Here is a 17,349-nt window from a genome sequence, read left to right on the forward strand (position 1 = left end):
ATTTTTGTTTTTTTTTTAAATCCTTCCCTCATCATCTTGAGTTTATTCTTCTTCATGCATAATCACATCATCCACTTGTCTAAGATGAAATTTGTCCACGAAATTGAAGAATCTTATTCCCAATCTCTTGTTTAATCTTGATATATAAATCTCTTATAATTTGATCCTTGTAGCTCCATCCCTATCCGTAATGACTTCATTACTAAGAATAGGTAATAAATCGAGAGGGGTAAAAAGATTAAACTCAAACAATTTCAAAAAGTGACTGAGAAATTACGCAACGAATAACTCTACTATAAACAATACTTTTAGAATTAAATTATCATTTTAAAAAATTCATATTAGATATTATTATGAAATTTGACATCTTTTTGTCGAATCTTGCTTAAATTCCAACTCTAACTACTCTAATTCATATGGTATATGCAAATCAAATGAAAGAAAAATTATAATATAGAAATTAAGTTGTTTTGATGATTAGATTTCCTCCATAGTAAATAAGGTAAAATTTAATATTAAAGTGTGTAAAATATATTTATGAGAGATGATTAAAAATAATAGGGTGCACTCTAGATTTATCTAAAAGATAATTAACTCTAGAGTAATAGCATAAACCACATGTAACACCATACTATTTATTATACAATAAATATAAAAAAAAAGATGATAGTTGATTATGAGTGACAATTTTCTACTATTTGTGTTAGTAATTTGTAAAGTTCATTAGAGTTGTTAATTAAGAATGTTTTGTTGAGAGACCGTAGAAAAAGAAATCTCAATTTTTTTATTGTGTATTTGAAATTATAGCATAAGACTAGAAAACTTTTAATATTAAATAATATTTTGTGTATTGCAAAATTAATTTTTTTAAATATTCCAATAAAATTTTGTATTTTCTTGATCATAAATTAAATTTATCGTTCTATAAATTATATAATTTATTACTTGTTTTTATTTACCCTAAATAAGTATAGTATTTTTTTTTCATTTTTTTTGTTACTTTTACTCATTTCTTCCCCTGGTCTTTATTTGCTACTTTTTTTTTTATTTCTTTCTTTCATTTCTCATTTAAACAAAACATAAGTTTATCAAAGTAATTAATAAATTGATCCTTAAAAAAATTGTTAGTTGATTGCTAATTTCAAGGCCTAATCGCGACTTTAAAGAAAGCTACCGCTAATCACGAACTAAAGAAGATCCCAGCCAGTGCAATGTGTAACAAAGCATTATTCTTATAACAGTTTCATGCTTCAATTCAAGCAAGTTATTTGACTTTAGAGGAAAGGAAGCCACTGTTAATTAGAAAATATCCCTGCCAACTATTGGGGGTAACGTGTGTAGTGTTTCCTAAATGGTAGTTAATATATTTTATTTTATCATTTTGTGAAGCCTAAAAGAGTGCAGATGAACAAAAAAAAAATGAAGCTTAAGAGGTTTGGTGGAAAAAACTGGTGGCCAATATATGACTTATTACCATTAAGAAATTGTTCTGGATAACCTTTGATCTTGTCATAGTCAGATAGCTATGTAAGCTTATTTTTCAACCACACACAAATCACTATCCACTTGACAAATAACTGTTAGCCTCTCAGATCTCAGATATGCTGATTTGGATATGAAAATTAGTAGAAAACCATGTAACATACTTTTTCACGTTAGTGCTTTAAAATATTGATTATATATTTATTACTAATCTTAGTTTTCACTTTCCATATACCCTAGATTACTTCTCTCTGTTTGGTTGAAACAACTGCTTTTAAGAGAAGGTATCCTGAGAAGGATGGCGCAATAATGTGGCTTTCTGATTTAGTCCCTTTTCGAAACTGTGTGTGATTTTTGCCGAGAAGGAGCCTAAATAAACTGACATTGTTGTCTATTTATTTCTGTGTATTTTCCTGCCAAGAAAAAAAAAATATATAAATGCAATCAAATAAGTCAAATGTGAAGTCCTGAAATTCTGACCAATGATTAGTGGCTGGTGGGAGGGTGCTCCTAACAACAACAATGTTGAAACCGCTTCTTTCGGTGGAGCAACATCATCATTTTATGATGTTGATGGTGTCCTAATACCCCCAAATTAGTCAACGTTTTAACCTTTTTGTTTACTTAATTATTTTTGCCGCGGGGTGTTGACGCATGTAAACAAAGACAAAACAGCTACTACATTATGTGTATCACTTCCAATGCACTATTTACTATTTGGATTAGAACAAATGAAATAAATCATGAGCATTGATGTCAAACATTTTCAAGGATGAATAATAGTTTTGTAGACTGAAGTTTTTTTCATGATAGAATTCAATGAAATATACTATGCTATAGCATAGCTCATGGTCACCTATGCATGTGTGATTGAAGTTCAAGACAAAGTTCATGAGGTCACCAGTCCTTGTCCATTTTCTCATCCTACACTTTTTTATATTACTGTCTTTCCGCTCCTTCCACATTTACATCCATAAGCAAGCCATTGAAAGTTTTCTTAAAAGACAGATTAGAAAGTATAAACCAAGGGGAAGCAAAAGAAGCAGCACCACCTTCGGATCTGTTACAATCAACAGGTATTGCTTTATGTCTAATGTTTTGATACTTTTCAGCATAATTAATGTCTTGTTCACAGACATACATTAGTTGCCATATTTGTCTAGTAACTCCAATGGATTTTTCCACAGGGCTCCTTTCTTAAGAAAAAAATTATCTTTGGTTTCTCAATGATGTAACTGTTATATTCTATTAGCAACAGCACCATTATTGCGACGACCCCGGTTTGGATCTTGATGTTCTTACAAGTGAATGGTCCTGGTCTTCTGGACATACTGGTTTTCTTGCTTTCCCCCTTCCAAAATTCACCACTTTTCTGACTCTTCTGTCTTCATAATATGGTTGCGTAGGACATTGCCAGTTGTATTTGCACTTTTAACTGATTGGTGAATTTCTGGAAGGAGTATGGTTTGAGTATCCCCTTTCTCTATCTGTCAAAGTGTCAAGTGCTCTGACTTTCAGCTCTATAACTCTTAGAATTGGATGATTTCTCTATACTATTCTTGTGTATACATATAGAAAAAAGTTTCTGGTCTTTTAATTCCACAAAATGGTAAAATGGTATTGGTTTACATCTTTATTGTGGCACATAGGTGGGGAATCAAACAAAGTAGGTGAACAGAAGAAAGATAATAAGGCGATTTTCCATGTCAAACAGGAGCTGCTTATTTTGACGTAAAAAGACACTTTAAAAGTGTCGTTTAGTGTTTTAGACCAGAATCAAAGAAAATAAATCCAATATGTCTTTATAGAATGCTAACCGTACACCCTAACACTTAACATATCTAAAAAATAACCCCAAATTGTCTTTGTTGTTTTAGCTTTGCAAAGACATCACACACACTAGAGCTCAATCATCTAATCATTTGTTTGTTCTCCAGTTTGGTGTCCTGGGGAAGTCCTTGTTTTTCATCCATTGGAGCTAGAAAATGGCAGAGATGCTGCGCCTGTTGCTCATGATTGGAGCGATGTTGTTTGGAGTAAGAGCTGAGCCAATGGAAGATAAACAAGCATTGCTTGATTTCCTTCACAACATTAGCCACTCTCATCATCTGATCAACTGGAACAAGAGCTCTTCTGTGTGCAAAAGTTGGATAGGAGTGACCTGCAACTCTGAGCAATCACAGGTTATTGCCCTCCAACTGACCAGAACTGGATTGAGTGGTCCAATCCCACCCAACACTCTTAGCCGTCTCTCAGCACTCCAAACTGTGAGTCTTGCATCAAATACCATAACTGGTTCTTTCCCTTCTGATTTCTCTAAGCTAAATAATTTGATCTATCTGTATCTCCAATTCAACAAATTTTCTGGTCCATTGCCATCAGACTTTTCAGTATGGAAGAATCTTAGTATTGTCAATTTATCCAACAATTCCTTCAATGGGAGCATCCCATTTTCACTTTCAAATTTGACTCATCTCTCTTCTTTAGTACTAGCCAACAACTCCCTTTCAGGTGACATTCCTGATCTCGATATCCCTACCCTGCTAGAGCTGAATTTTGCCAACAATAACCTCAGTGGGGTTGTTCCTGAATCCTTTAAGAGATTTCCAAGGGGGGCATTTTCTGGTAACAATCTTGCTTCTTCAGATGCTCTTTCTCCTTCTTTTCTTGTTCAACCCCCAAATCCTCATCCAACAACGAAAAAATCCAAAGGACTTAGGGAACCAGCCTTGTTGGGTATCATTATTGGAGCTTGTATGCTGGGAATTGCAGTTATAACAGTTTTTGTGATTGTGTGCTGCTATGAGAAAGGTGGTACAAGTGGACAAAAAGTGAAGTCTCAGAACGGAGAGGTATCCAGGAAAAAGGAAGGTTCTGAAAGTCGAGACAAGAACAGAATTGTTTTCTTTGAGGGTTGCAATCTTGCATTTGACTTGGAGGACTTGTTGAGAGCATCTGCCGAGGTCCTTGGAAAGGGCACGTTTGGGACAGTGTACAAGGCTGCTCTAGAAGACGCAACAACCGTGGCAGTGAAAAGGTTGAAGGATGTCATGGTCGGAAAACGCGAGTTTGAACAACAGATGGAGATGGTGGGGAGGATTAGGCACGATAATGTGGCTGCTTTAAGGGCATATTACTATTCAAAGGAGGAGAAACTTATGGTATATGATTACTACGAACAGGGCAGTGTGTCTTCAATGTTGCATGGTATGTTATCTTGTTAACACATAATTTTATGGCCTCCTACAACTATTTTGAGGGACTCTATAATGTTAAACTATGATTTGGCAACTTTATCAATGCAGGAAAAAGAGAAGCAAGAAGAATTTCTTTAGACTGGGATAGCCGTTTGAAAATAGCAATTGGTGTAGCAAGAGGCATTGCTTACATCCACGCTCAACAAGGAGAGAAACTTCTCCATGGAAACATAAAGTCCTCTAACATCTTCCTCAACCCCCGAGGATATGGTTGTCTATCTGACATTGGTCTTGCAACACTGATGAATCCAGCAATGAGGACAACAGGATACCGTGCGCCTGAAGCAACGGACACCAGAAAATCAGTTCCGGCATCTGACGTCTACAGTTTTGGTGTGCTGCTGCTTGAGCTTCTAACTGGGAGGTTTCCCTTACATGCCAAAGGAGGTGAGGAAGTTGTCCACTTGGTTAGATGGGTGAATTCTGTGGTTAGAGAGGAGTGGACTGCAGAAGTGTTTGATGTGGAGTTGCTGAGGTATCCAAATATTGAGGAGGAAATGGTTGAGATGCTGCAAATAGGGATGGCATGTGTTGTGAGAACACCAGATCAGAGGCCCAAAATTGGTGAGGTGGTGAGAATGGTGGAGGAAATTCGTAAAGTAAATACTGAAAATAGATCATCCACTGAATCTAGATCAGAAGGTTCCACTCCAACCCCTCATTCAATTGAGACACCTTCTACCTCTTTTGCATATTGAGATTCCTTTGGTTTACTGAAAAGTTGTTAAAGATCTCAATTTCAATTTTGACCATAAAAGGAGCATTGAAGCTAAGTGAAGTTGGGTCCCTCGATTTGATGTTGCATTGTGCTATTATTTAGTTTGGGAATCTCGTTGTTTTGCCATGAATTTCGGGTTGGGCTCCACACAACCGTCCCATGCTTCGAATTCCCCCCAAAAATTGACAGGTGCAAGGGATTCATCATAAAATCAATATAATTCACGAAGAAAAAGAAGGATAAAGAATGTACAACTTTTCCAATTTATTCCATTTTCATTGACGCATTCACTGCTGTCATCTTATTATATTCATAATTCATACTCCTCTGGTATGCTACTTAAGAGAATAGTTAAAGAAGGTTAAATGATTGAATGAATATTAATAAAATAGTTTTAATCAAATATTATAATCTAGAAATTAAAAATATAAAATAAGTTTTTTCTTTCAAGTCTCAAAATCCATATCCATTATTAAATAAGAACATGTTTCCCAAATAGCAAAGGCTTACATCTTAAGAGTAAAAATATGCATAATAAGGAATAAAATAGGGTGAGGACCATGCACCAAAACTGTTAGCCAATTTACTATAATTCTTCCCCTCCCATTTCTGCTACCAACCACTGTAGGCGATTTCTTGTGACTACTCTCACCAATGACCATCTTCACCTGCTACCTCTCCATTGACTCCACTATAATAGTTTACATTTACGTATTTTTGGACACAGAAATCAACATTCGCTTCAACAATTTTTCCCCCCCTTCCTTTTTCTCTCGAGGGTCTCCTCAAACATTAACCAAAAGCCAAGCCTTTTGACCACTAAATCAATCAATGAACAAAGGGAAGGATAAATTTGTAATCAAAGATTTATCTTTATTGTTGATTTAAATGCAGAAGAAGAAAATAAAAAATAAAAGAAAATAAAAAATACTGAATGGAAAAGGAAAAAATAAAGGAGATTTGGGTGGGTGAAAAGGAATGAAGAGAAAGAGGAAATAAGAAAACAGTGTTGACACCGGAATTCACCTTTCCGGCGGCTGATGGAGCATATTTAGGGAGTCACAGTGGCCATTGGAGCAGATCTGGAGAGGCATAGTGACGATTGGAGTAGATATGGGAAGAAATAAAAGGGGAGAAGAGAAAGAAGAAAATGAGAGAAAAAAATAGTCTTTTGGTGGTTGGTGAAAGAAATGGGAAATTGTATTTGAAAGAATAGATAGAAATTAGGTAATTTAAGGAGCACGAAAATAAGAGAGCAGGATATTAAAAGCAATTTAATTATCATAAAATTACAACACTAATTATCTTGCATTTCAGTTTATGAATGCTTGTATTCTATAATGCATATTATGATATTATGAGAGTCAACTCCATAAGGATTTTTTTTTTTACTTTTGGTTGAGGAACATAGAGTAGTCTCATACCATAATTGTACTCTCTCACTTATTAGGGAAGGTCTACATTGATTTTGTAGAGCAAGTGTGGCTTTTTCCAAAATTCATTAGTGTGGGTGTTGACTTACATTTACAAGGTTTCAAATACCTTTCATGTATTCGCCCACTCATGTATTCCATTGTTCATTTCCCTCTTCCCACCACCAAAATCTCTACCACATGTTTGAGCTACCTAGCATCGTTACTATTCCAACTAGAGAAGAAAATTATACACAAAAGGTAATTTGGTGTTTTAAAATGTTTTTTCAAAAATATCATATTTAAACTTTATTATTTTAAGCACTAACAAGTGGGAGATTGTTAGAGTAAAGTTTAACCAATCTTATATTTGATTTTGATTATGTGTTCAAGAACAAAATATACAACATGATTTTATAAGCATTGTATTTCCACAAATGTGTATCGTTTGGTTAAATAGATGCATGTCATTTTGCTATTATAACTTTATCTAATAAGTTTTTGTGTGTAAAGTTGTTCTATGTCAACAACTCCTCTAACTCGTTAGAATGTTAGTTTTGAAAAGACTATTATGCATGATCTGTTGCTTTACTCAAGTTTGAAAAAAACTACCTAACCTAGGTTTGATAAGTCATGTTGTGTATCAGAGAGTTACATAAAAAAATATATGTGCATTTAATGTTGCATGAAGAACATTTAATACATATTTAAACTTGAATGTGGACAGACATAAGATGATGAAGAAGAACTCTGCAAAACCTCACAACAACTCGTAAAGGATTTACAATGACTCTTTTCTTCTTAACATCTATATATAGAAGTCTTCTTGAAGAAGAAAGGTTGATGCCAATGTCAAAGAAAAAAAACTTTGAACGGTCTTGTAATCTTTAAAAATCCTTAAGCCCTTATTATCAACCTAAAAGGGTATTATCAATCTCGTATTTGTCTTAGGACGTTACCCTTTTTGAGTTAGCAAATCTATGATATTTTAGATCACAATCTTTGTGTAAACAAAGTGTTTAGCCAGGAGTGGTTGGATCCAAAGAATACTGAAGTTTTAGCTAAGAGTGATTGTGTCTTCAAAGAATACTTAGTGTTTAACCAAGAGTTGTTGTGTTCCAAATGATACTTTGTCAAAAGTGGTTTGCGGTCCAAATAATACTGAGTGTTTAACTAAAAGTGGTTTGGTCCAAAGAATAGTCGTCTTATATCTTGCAAAGTTATTTTTTTCAGTGGAACTTGATCATGTGAAACAGGAATTGGATGTTAAGTTTTCAAACGAACCAATATAAAAATTCCTTTTGTAAATCTCTCTCTATATATCATCTTAAATTGCATATTACTAATTTGCACCAAATTGAAGAAAAAAGGTTTTTGCAAAAACAAGTTTTGAAAAGTATTTTTGACAATGTGTTTGGCGTTCTTCATTAAGCGTTGCTCTTATGAAAAATTGGTTGATAGTAAAGTTAAAACTTTGTCTAATCAAATTTATTAAAAATTGACTTGCCAAAATTTTCAGAAGTCTTAAATACAGAATTCAACTCTCCCCTTCTTGTGTAATTTGCCTCTTTTCACAGAATGCTTAGGAAAGCTTAATAGTAGTGTTAGATTTGTAATCGTTGTCAACCTTTCTTCTTTAAGAGTATCTTAAATATATAGAGGATGAAAAAAAGAGGTGTTACAAACTTGGAGATGCATTAAATTCCCTTCATGCAACATTAATTCCATTTATCTTTTTCAAGCAACTTTCTTATACACAACATGACTTATAGAGCCTAGGTTAGATAGTCCTTTCCTAAACTGGAGTAAATTGTCAGACCTTACAAGGTTGATGGTCTTCTTAGAGTTGGCAATCAACCTTTTCAAAATATTTGTTAATGTGGAACAACTTTAGTGAATTCAAAAAGTCTTTAATGTAGAACATTGTTGCAGAAAAAATACAACACCTTATATATTTTGATTATGATTTTAAACACAATAAGCCTAGAGCTTGAAATACATGAAGTCGTTGGGTTTGACAAACACTGGTCAGATCACAAATGCATATGCTTCTTCTAACGAATGATAAGATCACAAATGCATATGCTTCATCCAACAGACGATAGATCCAAGTTCCTTTTCGTCTGATAAGTTAATTAACGATTTTTCAGATGATAAGTACAATCCAAGACTTCAAGTTGACACACATGAAGAATATTCCAAAGCTTAAGTATGAAAAAATAGATAATTTCTTGTATGCCTGTCTCAGGAAGTTTTGTGACAACCAATAACGTTCAAAAGTATCTTGGTTAAAAGATGAAGTTGAAATGACCACCAACTTCTCTGACACAATTAGTTTCAACTCTAAATCAATTATTTATCTTGTACGATGTGCACTTTTCACAAATTTTTGGTGTAAAAGGATCTTTATGGAGGACCATCTTCACTTCCAAGCCATCATACTCAACTAAGAGCAGAAGACCAACCTCAAATATACAGAAGAAATCTCTGCCTTAACTTGTATAAATTTGTAAAAAGTAGAATATTATTTCTTTTAGCTTTGTATTTCTGAGCCATTTTTAGAATATGATAAAAATAACTCAAAGGAACTCTATAAACCTTCACTAATATTTAAGAAAAGGTTAATAGAGCACCTAAAGGAGCTTGCACGATCATTAATTTCCTTTAACCTTTACCATAGTTAAGTTTAACTTAACTAAGGTGAAGGCATCCAAGAGGCACGATTTTGTGAACACTTAAGCCTATAAATAAGTGGTTCTTGTAAATCATAGACTTAGATGAAATGAAATGTGTTTCTGAATTTTCAACACACTCTCCAGTTCTCTCTTTACTAGAAGCTCTCAAGCCTAGTGAAAACTCAAGGAAGTTGGCCTAAAATCTTCCTTGGCCCTTGCACCTAAACCACCACGCCTATTCATCTCCTCCATCCCCATTTTCGATGCAACCTTCAAAGACTTTCATCAATCTGCTCCAAAACATAAGAACAAAATTACATCATCACTAGTGCAAATAACACATATCACATCGATTCTAGGAGACATATTAAATCGGTTATACCACCGATGTAGATCTCAACGATGTAAAATGTCCATCACATATTACATTGGTTGTAAACACCAATGTAAAATACTAAAATTTGACTAAAATAATTCAAAATAAATAGTACCCATAAGGGATATATTACATCGGTTATAGGCCATAACCAATGTAATATGTGCTCAAGAGTCACATATTTTAATGTACATATTACACCGATTGTTCACATAACCAATGTAGTATGTGACCTTTTTTTTTACAAAATTATTAAAATGTGTTTTTTTCCCAACTTATAACTGTGAAATCAAATTTGAATACCAACAAGATCAATTTCTATATTCAGAAATATAAAATAAGAATATATACTAATTTAAGGGATATGTTTGTGAACCTTCTCGGCGTTGTTCAGTTTCATCGCGTCCATGAGGGAGTGCTCCTCTGAAGTCAAGCCAGGAGTTGTCACTGATGTCACGTTAGATTTTGAAGAGGAGGGGGGGTGCTGGAGGAAGCGGGAGACATTATGGCTGCGGAGGAATCTGAGCTCTCGATGGAGCTTGTCGACGTCATCGAGGTGGATGATGTGCTCTAGTTGGACGGAGTGGAACTGCTTGGATGCGTGACGAAGCAGAGGAGGGCGTCATAGTGGAAAATGCGCTTGAGAGGGGATGCATTTGGTTTTGGGCTTATGTTTTTTCTTGAACTTTTTGGAGGTTTTGGTGACAAAGAAGGAGGTGGAGAATGGGGCTATGTGGGAGATAGGGTTAGGATTTAGGGTTTTTATGGATTTGATGGCGAAGACAATGAAGACGAAGGACAAACACACAGACACAGTGAGGGTGAAGGCAACATGTCGAAGAAGACAAAATGTATTAGGAAGAGAGCAGCGGTGGAAGCATGTTTAGTTGAAGCACGAAGTGAGTAGTGAGAGCGCGAGATAAGAAAATAAGGTAATATTTCATGCTCCAAGTATATATTGTGTTAAACCTTTTTTTTTTACTCTAAACAATAGATATTACACCGGTTAGTCCTTCTAACTACTGTAAAATGTCATGCTCCAAGTATATATTTTTTAAACCATTTTTTTTCTCTAAACAATACATATTACATTGATTGATCATTCCAACTGTTGTAATATACCATACTATTACATTAATTGGTCCTCCCAAACGATGTAATATTTCATGCTCCAAATATATATTTTTTAAACCTTTTTTTTTTACTTTGAACAATACATCACTAGTGCAAATAACGCTTTTTACAACGACATATTAAGTCGATTAAATGAGAACCGGTGTAAACAATACGCGATGACATTTTTGTAAATATTTGGCACATATTACACCGATTGAGCTATCCAACCGATGTAATATGTCCTCCTCAAAGAAAAAGAAAGGTTTAAAAAAATTTATCTGTGGGATTACATATAACACCGTTTGGATAGAGGAACTGGTGTTATATGTCATTCCAGATTAAAAAAGTTAAAAGCTTTTAAAAATGACATATAACTCTGGTTCCTCTGTACAACCGGTGTTATATGTCATTCCCAAAGTTTAGAAAAAATGAAAAAATTAACTTTGGACACTACATATAACACCACCGGTGATATATGTAATTTCTAGATTAAAAAAAGTTTTTAAAGTTTTAAAAATTACATATAACATCGGTTGGGTTACGCAATTGGTGTTATATGTTATTTCAGAGTAAAAAAATGATTAAGTTAATGAAAAGATATATTACACCGGTTATTACTCATAACCACTGTAATATATGTTTTTACCGTATTTTCTTGCCTCGTGCCTTCACTCTCCATTTGTGTTATTCTAAGTTTTCTTTCTCAAGAGTTCATTTTGCTTCTGTCAACGTTGTTGCCACCAACACTGCTAACTGTTGCCTCCACCGCTCCCCTCGTCGCTTCTCTCTTATTTTGTTCTCTTCATCGTGAGAGCATCCACACTGAACAAGATTCTTCCGTTCACGTTTCTCTACTATTTTGTTGCCACTCTTGTCGTCGCTCTTGCCGCCACTGTCGCTGCCACATTGCCTCCATTGTCGTTGTTCTTGCCGGTTGACTTTCTCACCAGTTGACTTGAGTGGAAAGCTTCGCTTCTAACTTGTCTCCTCTAGATTGTTTTGCGTCTTCTCGTTGCACTGGAACGTGGCTCTGTTGGGACAGAGGGAGCTCTACCTATTGATCACACTCCGACGATCAAGTCAGTGAGAGCTTACAAAAATAAGATAAGTATCTAGTTTTAGTTTAGTATTCAGAAACAACGGACCTTTACCTGGGGTCTCAAGCCCCTTTTATAGCTTACTCGTTTAACAACTTTCACTCACGAGAATCTAATCTCAACTGAAAGCATATGTAACAGAAAAACATTTTGTTCATCGGCACCTTCACTCACGGTGCTACAACATAAGAGAATCTTATGCACCTTTATTCTCGGGTGCTCTCTACTTATTAACAACTTTATCTTTTCAATTAACAACTTTATGCATATGTTTATTCAGTTAATAACTACAAATATATTGACATATATTTTATTCTAACTGCTTAATAAATATATTTACGTATATATTTAACTAATAATCTTATATCAACATATGACCAACTTGTTATTTTAATTATTCTCCATCAGGCTTACCAATATAACTAGGCCAAACTCATGACCCACCCTTTGGACCCAATAGCCGAGCTGACCTACCCACACGCCTAGACCGAGGTCCCGAGCACTCCTACCCGATACACAAGCGCCTCAGGCTCGAGCTGAGCTTGGCTAAGTGAAAAGGCTTTTGAGTGCTCTGGAGACTGACCTGACAATTTCTTAGTGGGTAGGTGTGGCACGGTGCACGAAGCGTTTCTGAGGTGATGTATCTCCACACTCAATCCAAAGCGTACACGTTGCATCCTCATTAACGGTGGGAAAGCGTTACTGCTTGGCATTCCCAACGTTCTAAAGTTTATTCACATATTACTGTTTCATTTCCCCAAAATCTCTAAAACCCTCTCCTTCTGTCTTCTTCCTTATACAATCTTTAACTCCCCAGAAAACTCCTCGCACTATCAAAACTTCTTCCTAGAGCTTTCCTCTTCCTCTTGCACCATCAAGACCTTCTGCTGCAAAGAAAACTTCTTTCTCTCATCCACTTATCGTAACAGGTATTTCCTCTTCACCATTCTCCATCATTGTGCATTCATCTTGCTGATTACACTACCTGAGCTCATCATTGAGTGTTCACATTATTATTCATATTGCCTGAGATGAGAATTTCTCCTAGATTCACCATCTTCTGTTGATGATTGTTGCTTATTTGCTTATTGCATTCTACGGACTTAGAACATGCCCTTATTTTATTCTGAATTTGCTCATACTGCTTAGTCGAAACGATATTTGTATCTGCTTTGTGTTTGTGTTTTTGTGTTCTAGATATAACTTGCAATGGACTACAAAACCTTGTATCCCTGGGCACCCCAAACCCTTTTAACGAAACCTCTTCTTACACCTCACATGAGCTTATTGTAACCTTACGAAAAAGTGGTTGTCATTTTGGTAAAGAGGATGATAGATTGAACATAGTTCCGTGTAGGGAGGATAAGCCAATATGTTGCGATGAATCCTCGGACCCTGAGGATACATTTTGCTTCTTATATGCAACTATTTTCAAAAAAGTTCTTTTGTGTCTTCCCTTTGTTGAACCAAGTGGTATTCAAGCTTTGAAGAATCCAAACCCTTTGAAGGATGTTGAAGGTTTGGATGTGCTTGTTGTTGCTGAGCTGTCTTAGATAGCATCTGGGGTAGATTATTTATGTAATTCACTCTTGATTGAATCCAAAGCATAGGCATTCTCAATCTTTTTAAAAGAAAAGTGTTTTTCAAACTAAGTGAAAAACAACCGATTGTTTTGTCGAAACAACCGATTGTTTTATACTTAGGAGTTTTTAAAAAAAGGTTGAAAACTGTTTTTCAAATGGTTGAACTGTTAAAACCAAAACAACCGATTGATTCGTGGAAACAACCGATTGTTTGTTTTCGTACCATAACAGAAAAATGGTTTACACTTTGATTGAGCATTAAATGTTTTTCTAACTGTTTATGCTCCAATCTTTAATGCTTTGACCAATCCTTAAATGCAATGAATAAATTTGTTAAGATTTGATAACAAACAACATCTTTGAATATATTCAGAAAAACAAATTTGAATTAAGAAGTTTTTACACAAGTGTTTTGAGTTTTTCAAAGAGTTGAGATTACTTAGAGATTGAGATTGATCAAAGAGTGTGAGATAGGATTTTTGCTTGTATTGATTTCGGATTTGCTACTTAACAAGTGTAATCCTTGTATTTTGTTGAACAAGAATCTTTGTGTGTTTGCTGAGAAGTGATGTGTGTTCTTGAGGGGATCAAGATCAACATTCTTAGTGTTGGTGTGTTGGCCAAGAGAAGTGTGTGTCTTGAGGGGATCAATGTCACTTTCTTGGTTGTGTTGTAAGTGATCTAGGTTTGATTTCTTAGTGGTGTTCCTCAATGGTTTCTGAGAAGACTGGATGTAGCTCTGGGTTTAGAGTGAACCAGTATAAATCTCTGTGTGCATTTTCTCTATCCCTTAACTTTTTAAATTCAGTTTTGTTATTTGTAAACTGGTATAAACAACCGATTGTTTCTGTGAAACAACCGATTGTTTTTCTGGTGCTGTGCTTTTTGCTTTGTGTTTTGAAAAACTGATTTCTTAAAGTAATTTCATTCAAGGCTTAAAAGTTTTCGAAATCTCTATTTAAACCATTCACCCCCCCTCTAGTTTAAAGTCATACATTCTAACAATTGGCATCAAGAGCTTGGTTCTTGAAAGTTATTCAAGTTGATCCAAAAATCCTTTTTCTATAGCTGGAAAACAATCTTTTGAGGAAGGTGCTTCAATCTACAAACCACCATTATTTTGTGGATTGAATTACAATTACTGGGAAGTCAGAATGAAAATCTTTGTGGAATCTATTGATCAAGGAATTTGGGACTCAATTGAGAATGGTTCTTACATTCCAAAGTTTAAAAAGAATGGTTCTTTCATTGCAAAACCTTGGTCTCAATGGACCAATGATGAATGTAAAATGGCCAAGCTTGATTGTACTGCTCAAAACATAATAGCTTCTGCTCTAGATACTAATGAGTTTTTCAGGATATCAAAATGCAAAACTGCTAAAGAGATGTGGGACACACTCAAGGCTACTCATGGAAACAATGAACCAAAGGAGGCAAGATCAAAGAGTCAAGCAAGAAGGAAAAGAAGGCAAAACAAGAAAAGCCTCAACCTCTACTTCATGGCCAGAAAGGAGGATGACTCAAGTAGTGAAATCTTGGAGGAGAGCAAGCAACAATGGTACTTGGAGAGTGGATGCTCCAAGCACATGACAGGGGACAAATCAAAGTTCCTGAGCATCTCCTTTAAGCAAGAAGGGCATGTCACCTACGGGGACAACAACAAAGGAAGGATTCTTGGGAGAGGATCCATAGGAGACAAAGACATCTTGGTCATTCATGATGTGCTCTATGTAGAAGGTCTAAAGCACAATCTGTTGAGCATTAGCCAACTATGTGACAAGGGATATCAAGTGATGTTCAAGTCAACACAAAATAGGTAATGTTGGTAGGTAAGAGAGTAAATAATGTGTATCTTCTATATATCTCTTCACCATGTTCAATTGGATGTCTTCTATCCAAGTAAGATGAATCTTGGCTTTGGCATAGAAGAATTGCTCATATTCACATGAATCACTTGAACAAGTTAATTTCAAGGGATCTTGTGATTGGGCTACCAAAGCTCAAGTTTGAGAGGGATCACATTTGTGAAGCATGTCAAAAAGGGAAACAAGTGAAAAGTTCTTTTAAAATAAAAAATGTTGTCTCTTCTTTAAAACCCCTTGAACTTCTTCACATGGATCTCTTTGGAACCTCAAGAACTATGAGTCTTGGTGGAAATTATTATGATCTTGTTATTGTTGATGACTTTTCTAGGTTTACGTGGACTCTTTTCTTGGAATCAAATAGTGATGCCTTTTCTGCATTCAAAAAACTAGCAAAAGGGCTACAAAATACAAAGAACTGCAACATAGGCTCTATTAGAAGTGACCATGGAGGAGAATTCCAAAATGAGAACTTTAGCAAATTCTGTGAGAAGATGGGGATTCTGCACAACTTCTCTGCTCCAAGAACTCCACAGCAGAATGGTGTGGTAGAGAGGAAGAACAGGTCTCTTGAAGAGCTAGCAAAGACAATGCTTAGTGAATCATCTCTTCCTAAGTACTTTTGGGCGGATGCAGTGAGCACTTCGTGTTATGTGATGAATAGAGTGCTTATTAGGCCCATTTTGAAGAAAACTCCATATGAACTCTTCATTGGAAGGAAGCCTAACATCAACCATCTCAGAGTTTTTGGCTACAGTTGTTTCGTTCTCAACAATGGAAAGGAAAACTTGGGGAAGTTTGATGAGAAAACGGATATTGGCATCTTCATAGGGTATTCTCTCACAAGTCATGCATATAGAATCTACAATAAGAGGTTGATGACTGTAGAAGAATCAATTCACGTTGTCTTTGATGAGGTAGATCACAGAAACATCCAAATCCCGAAGACCAGAGCTGAAGAGGATGAACAAAGCATTAATTTGGAGAAGCTGGAAATCTGTGCAGAAAAACAACTGGTTGATTTGCAGAAACAACCGATTGAAATTCTGCAACAGAGTGAGTTGCCCAAAGAGTGGAGGATTCCTAGAGATCTGTTAGTGGAAAACATCATAGGGCAGATAAAGGAAGGTGTCTCCACATGAAGATCCATCTCAAACTTCTGCAAGCACACAACTTTCGTATCTCAAATTGAACCAAAGTCAATTGATGAAGCTCTCAAGGATGAGAAGTGGGTTGAAGCTATGCATGAAGAGTTGAATCAGTTTGCAAGGAATGAGGTATGGTTTCTTGTTCCTAGAACAGATGAAATGAACATTATAGGTTCGAAGTGGGTTTTCAGGAACAAGTTGGGTGAAGATGGTGTGATCACAAGGAACAAAGCAAGGCTAGTGGCCAAAGGCTACAATCAAGAAGAGGGCATAGATTATGGTTAAACCTTTCCCCCTGTTGCAAGGTTGGAGGCTGTGAGGCTGCTGCTGGCTTTTGCTTGTATGAGTGGTTTCAAGCTCTTCCAAATGGATGTCAAGAGTGTCTTCTTAAATGGCTACATCAATGAGGAAGTGTATGTAGATCAACCACCGAGTTTTGAAGATCATAAGCATCCCAACCATGTCTTCAAGTTGAAGAAAGCTTTGTATGGACTGAAGCAAGCTCCAAGGCAGTGGTATGAGAGGCTTAACAACTTTCTGCTATCTCATGGTTATGAAAGGGGAATGGTAGACAAGACTCTCTTCATCAAAAAGTCAAATTCAGAAATAATACTTGTGCAAAT

General features: G+C 35.6%; 1 protein-coding gene and 1 long non-coding RNA gene across 3 annotated transcripts; one reads left to right on the forward strand and one right to left on the reverse strand.

Annotated features, from left to right (window-relative positions):
* The first annotated feature begins 2,138 nt into the window (after positions 1-2,138).
* Positions 2,139-5,743, forward strand: LOC137826094 (probable inactive receptor kinase At4g23740). Of its 2 annotated transcripts, none has more exons than XM_068631946.1 (3): positions 2,139-2,558; positions 3,420-4,689; positions 4,788-5,743. In XM_068631946.1, the coding sequence occupies exons 2-3, from the start codon at positions 3,468-3,470 to the stop codon at positions 5,435-5,437; spliced, it is 1,872 nt and encodes a 623-aa protein (XP_068488047.1). In that variant the 5' UTR covers positions 2,139-2,558; positions 3,420-3,467; the 3' UTR covers positions 5,438-5,743. The 2 variants fall into 2 exon arrangements, with proteins under 2 accessions (XP_068488047.1, XP_068488046.1); XM_068631945.1 differs by having other exon boundaries at positions 2,246-2,558; positions 2,670-4,689.
* On the reverse strand, positions 3,261-6,649 carry LOC137826095 (uncharacterized). Its single transcript, XR_011083409.1, has 2 exons — positions 6,484-6,649; positions 3,261-6,276 (listed from the first exon to the last, which is right to left on the reverse strand). It is a non-coding gene; the product is annotated as an uncharacterized lncRNA (long non-coding RNA).
* Positions 6,650-17,349: the final 10,700 nt, after the last annotated feature.

This window comes from Phaseolus vulgaris, chromosome 8, assembly GCF_000499845.2.
Source record: "Phaseolus vulgaris cultivar G19833 chromosome 8, P. vulgaris v2.0, whole genome shotgun sequence".
Lineage (NCBI taxonomy): Eukaryota > Viridiplantae > Streptophyta > Magnoliopsida > Fabales > Fabaceae > Phaseolus > Phaseolus vulgaris.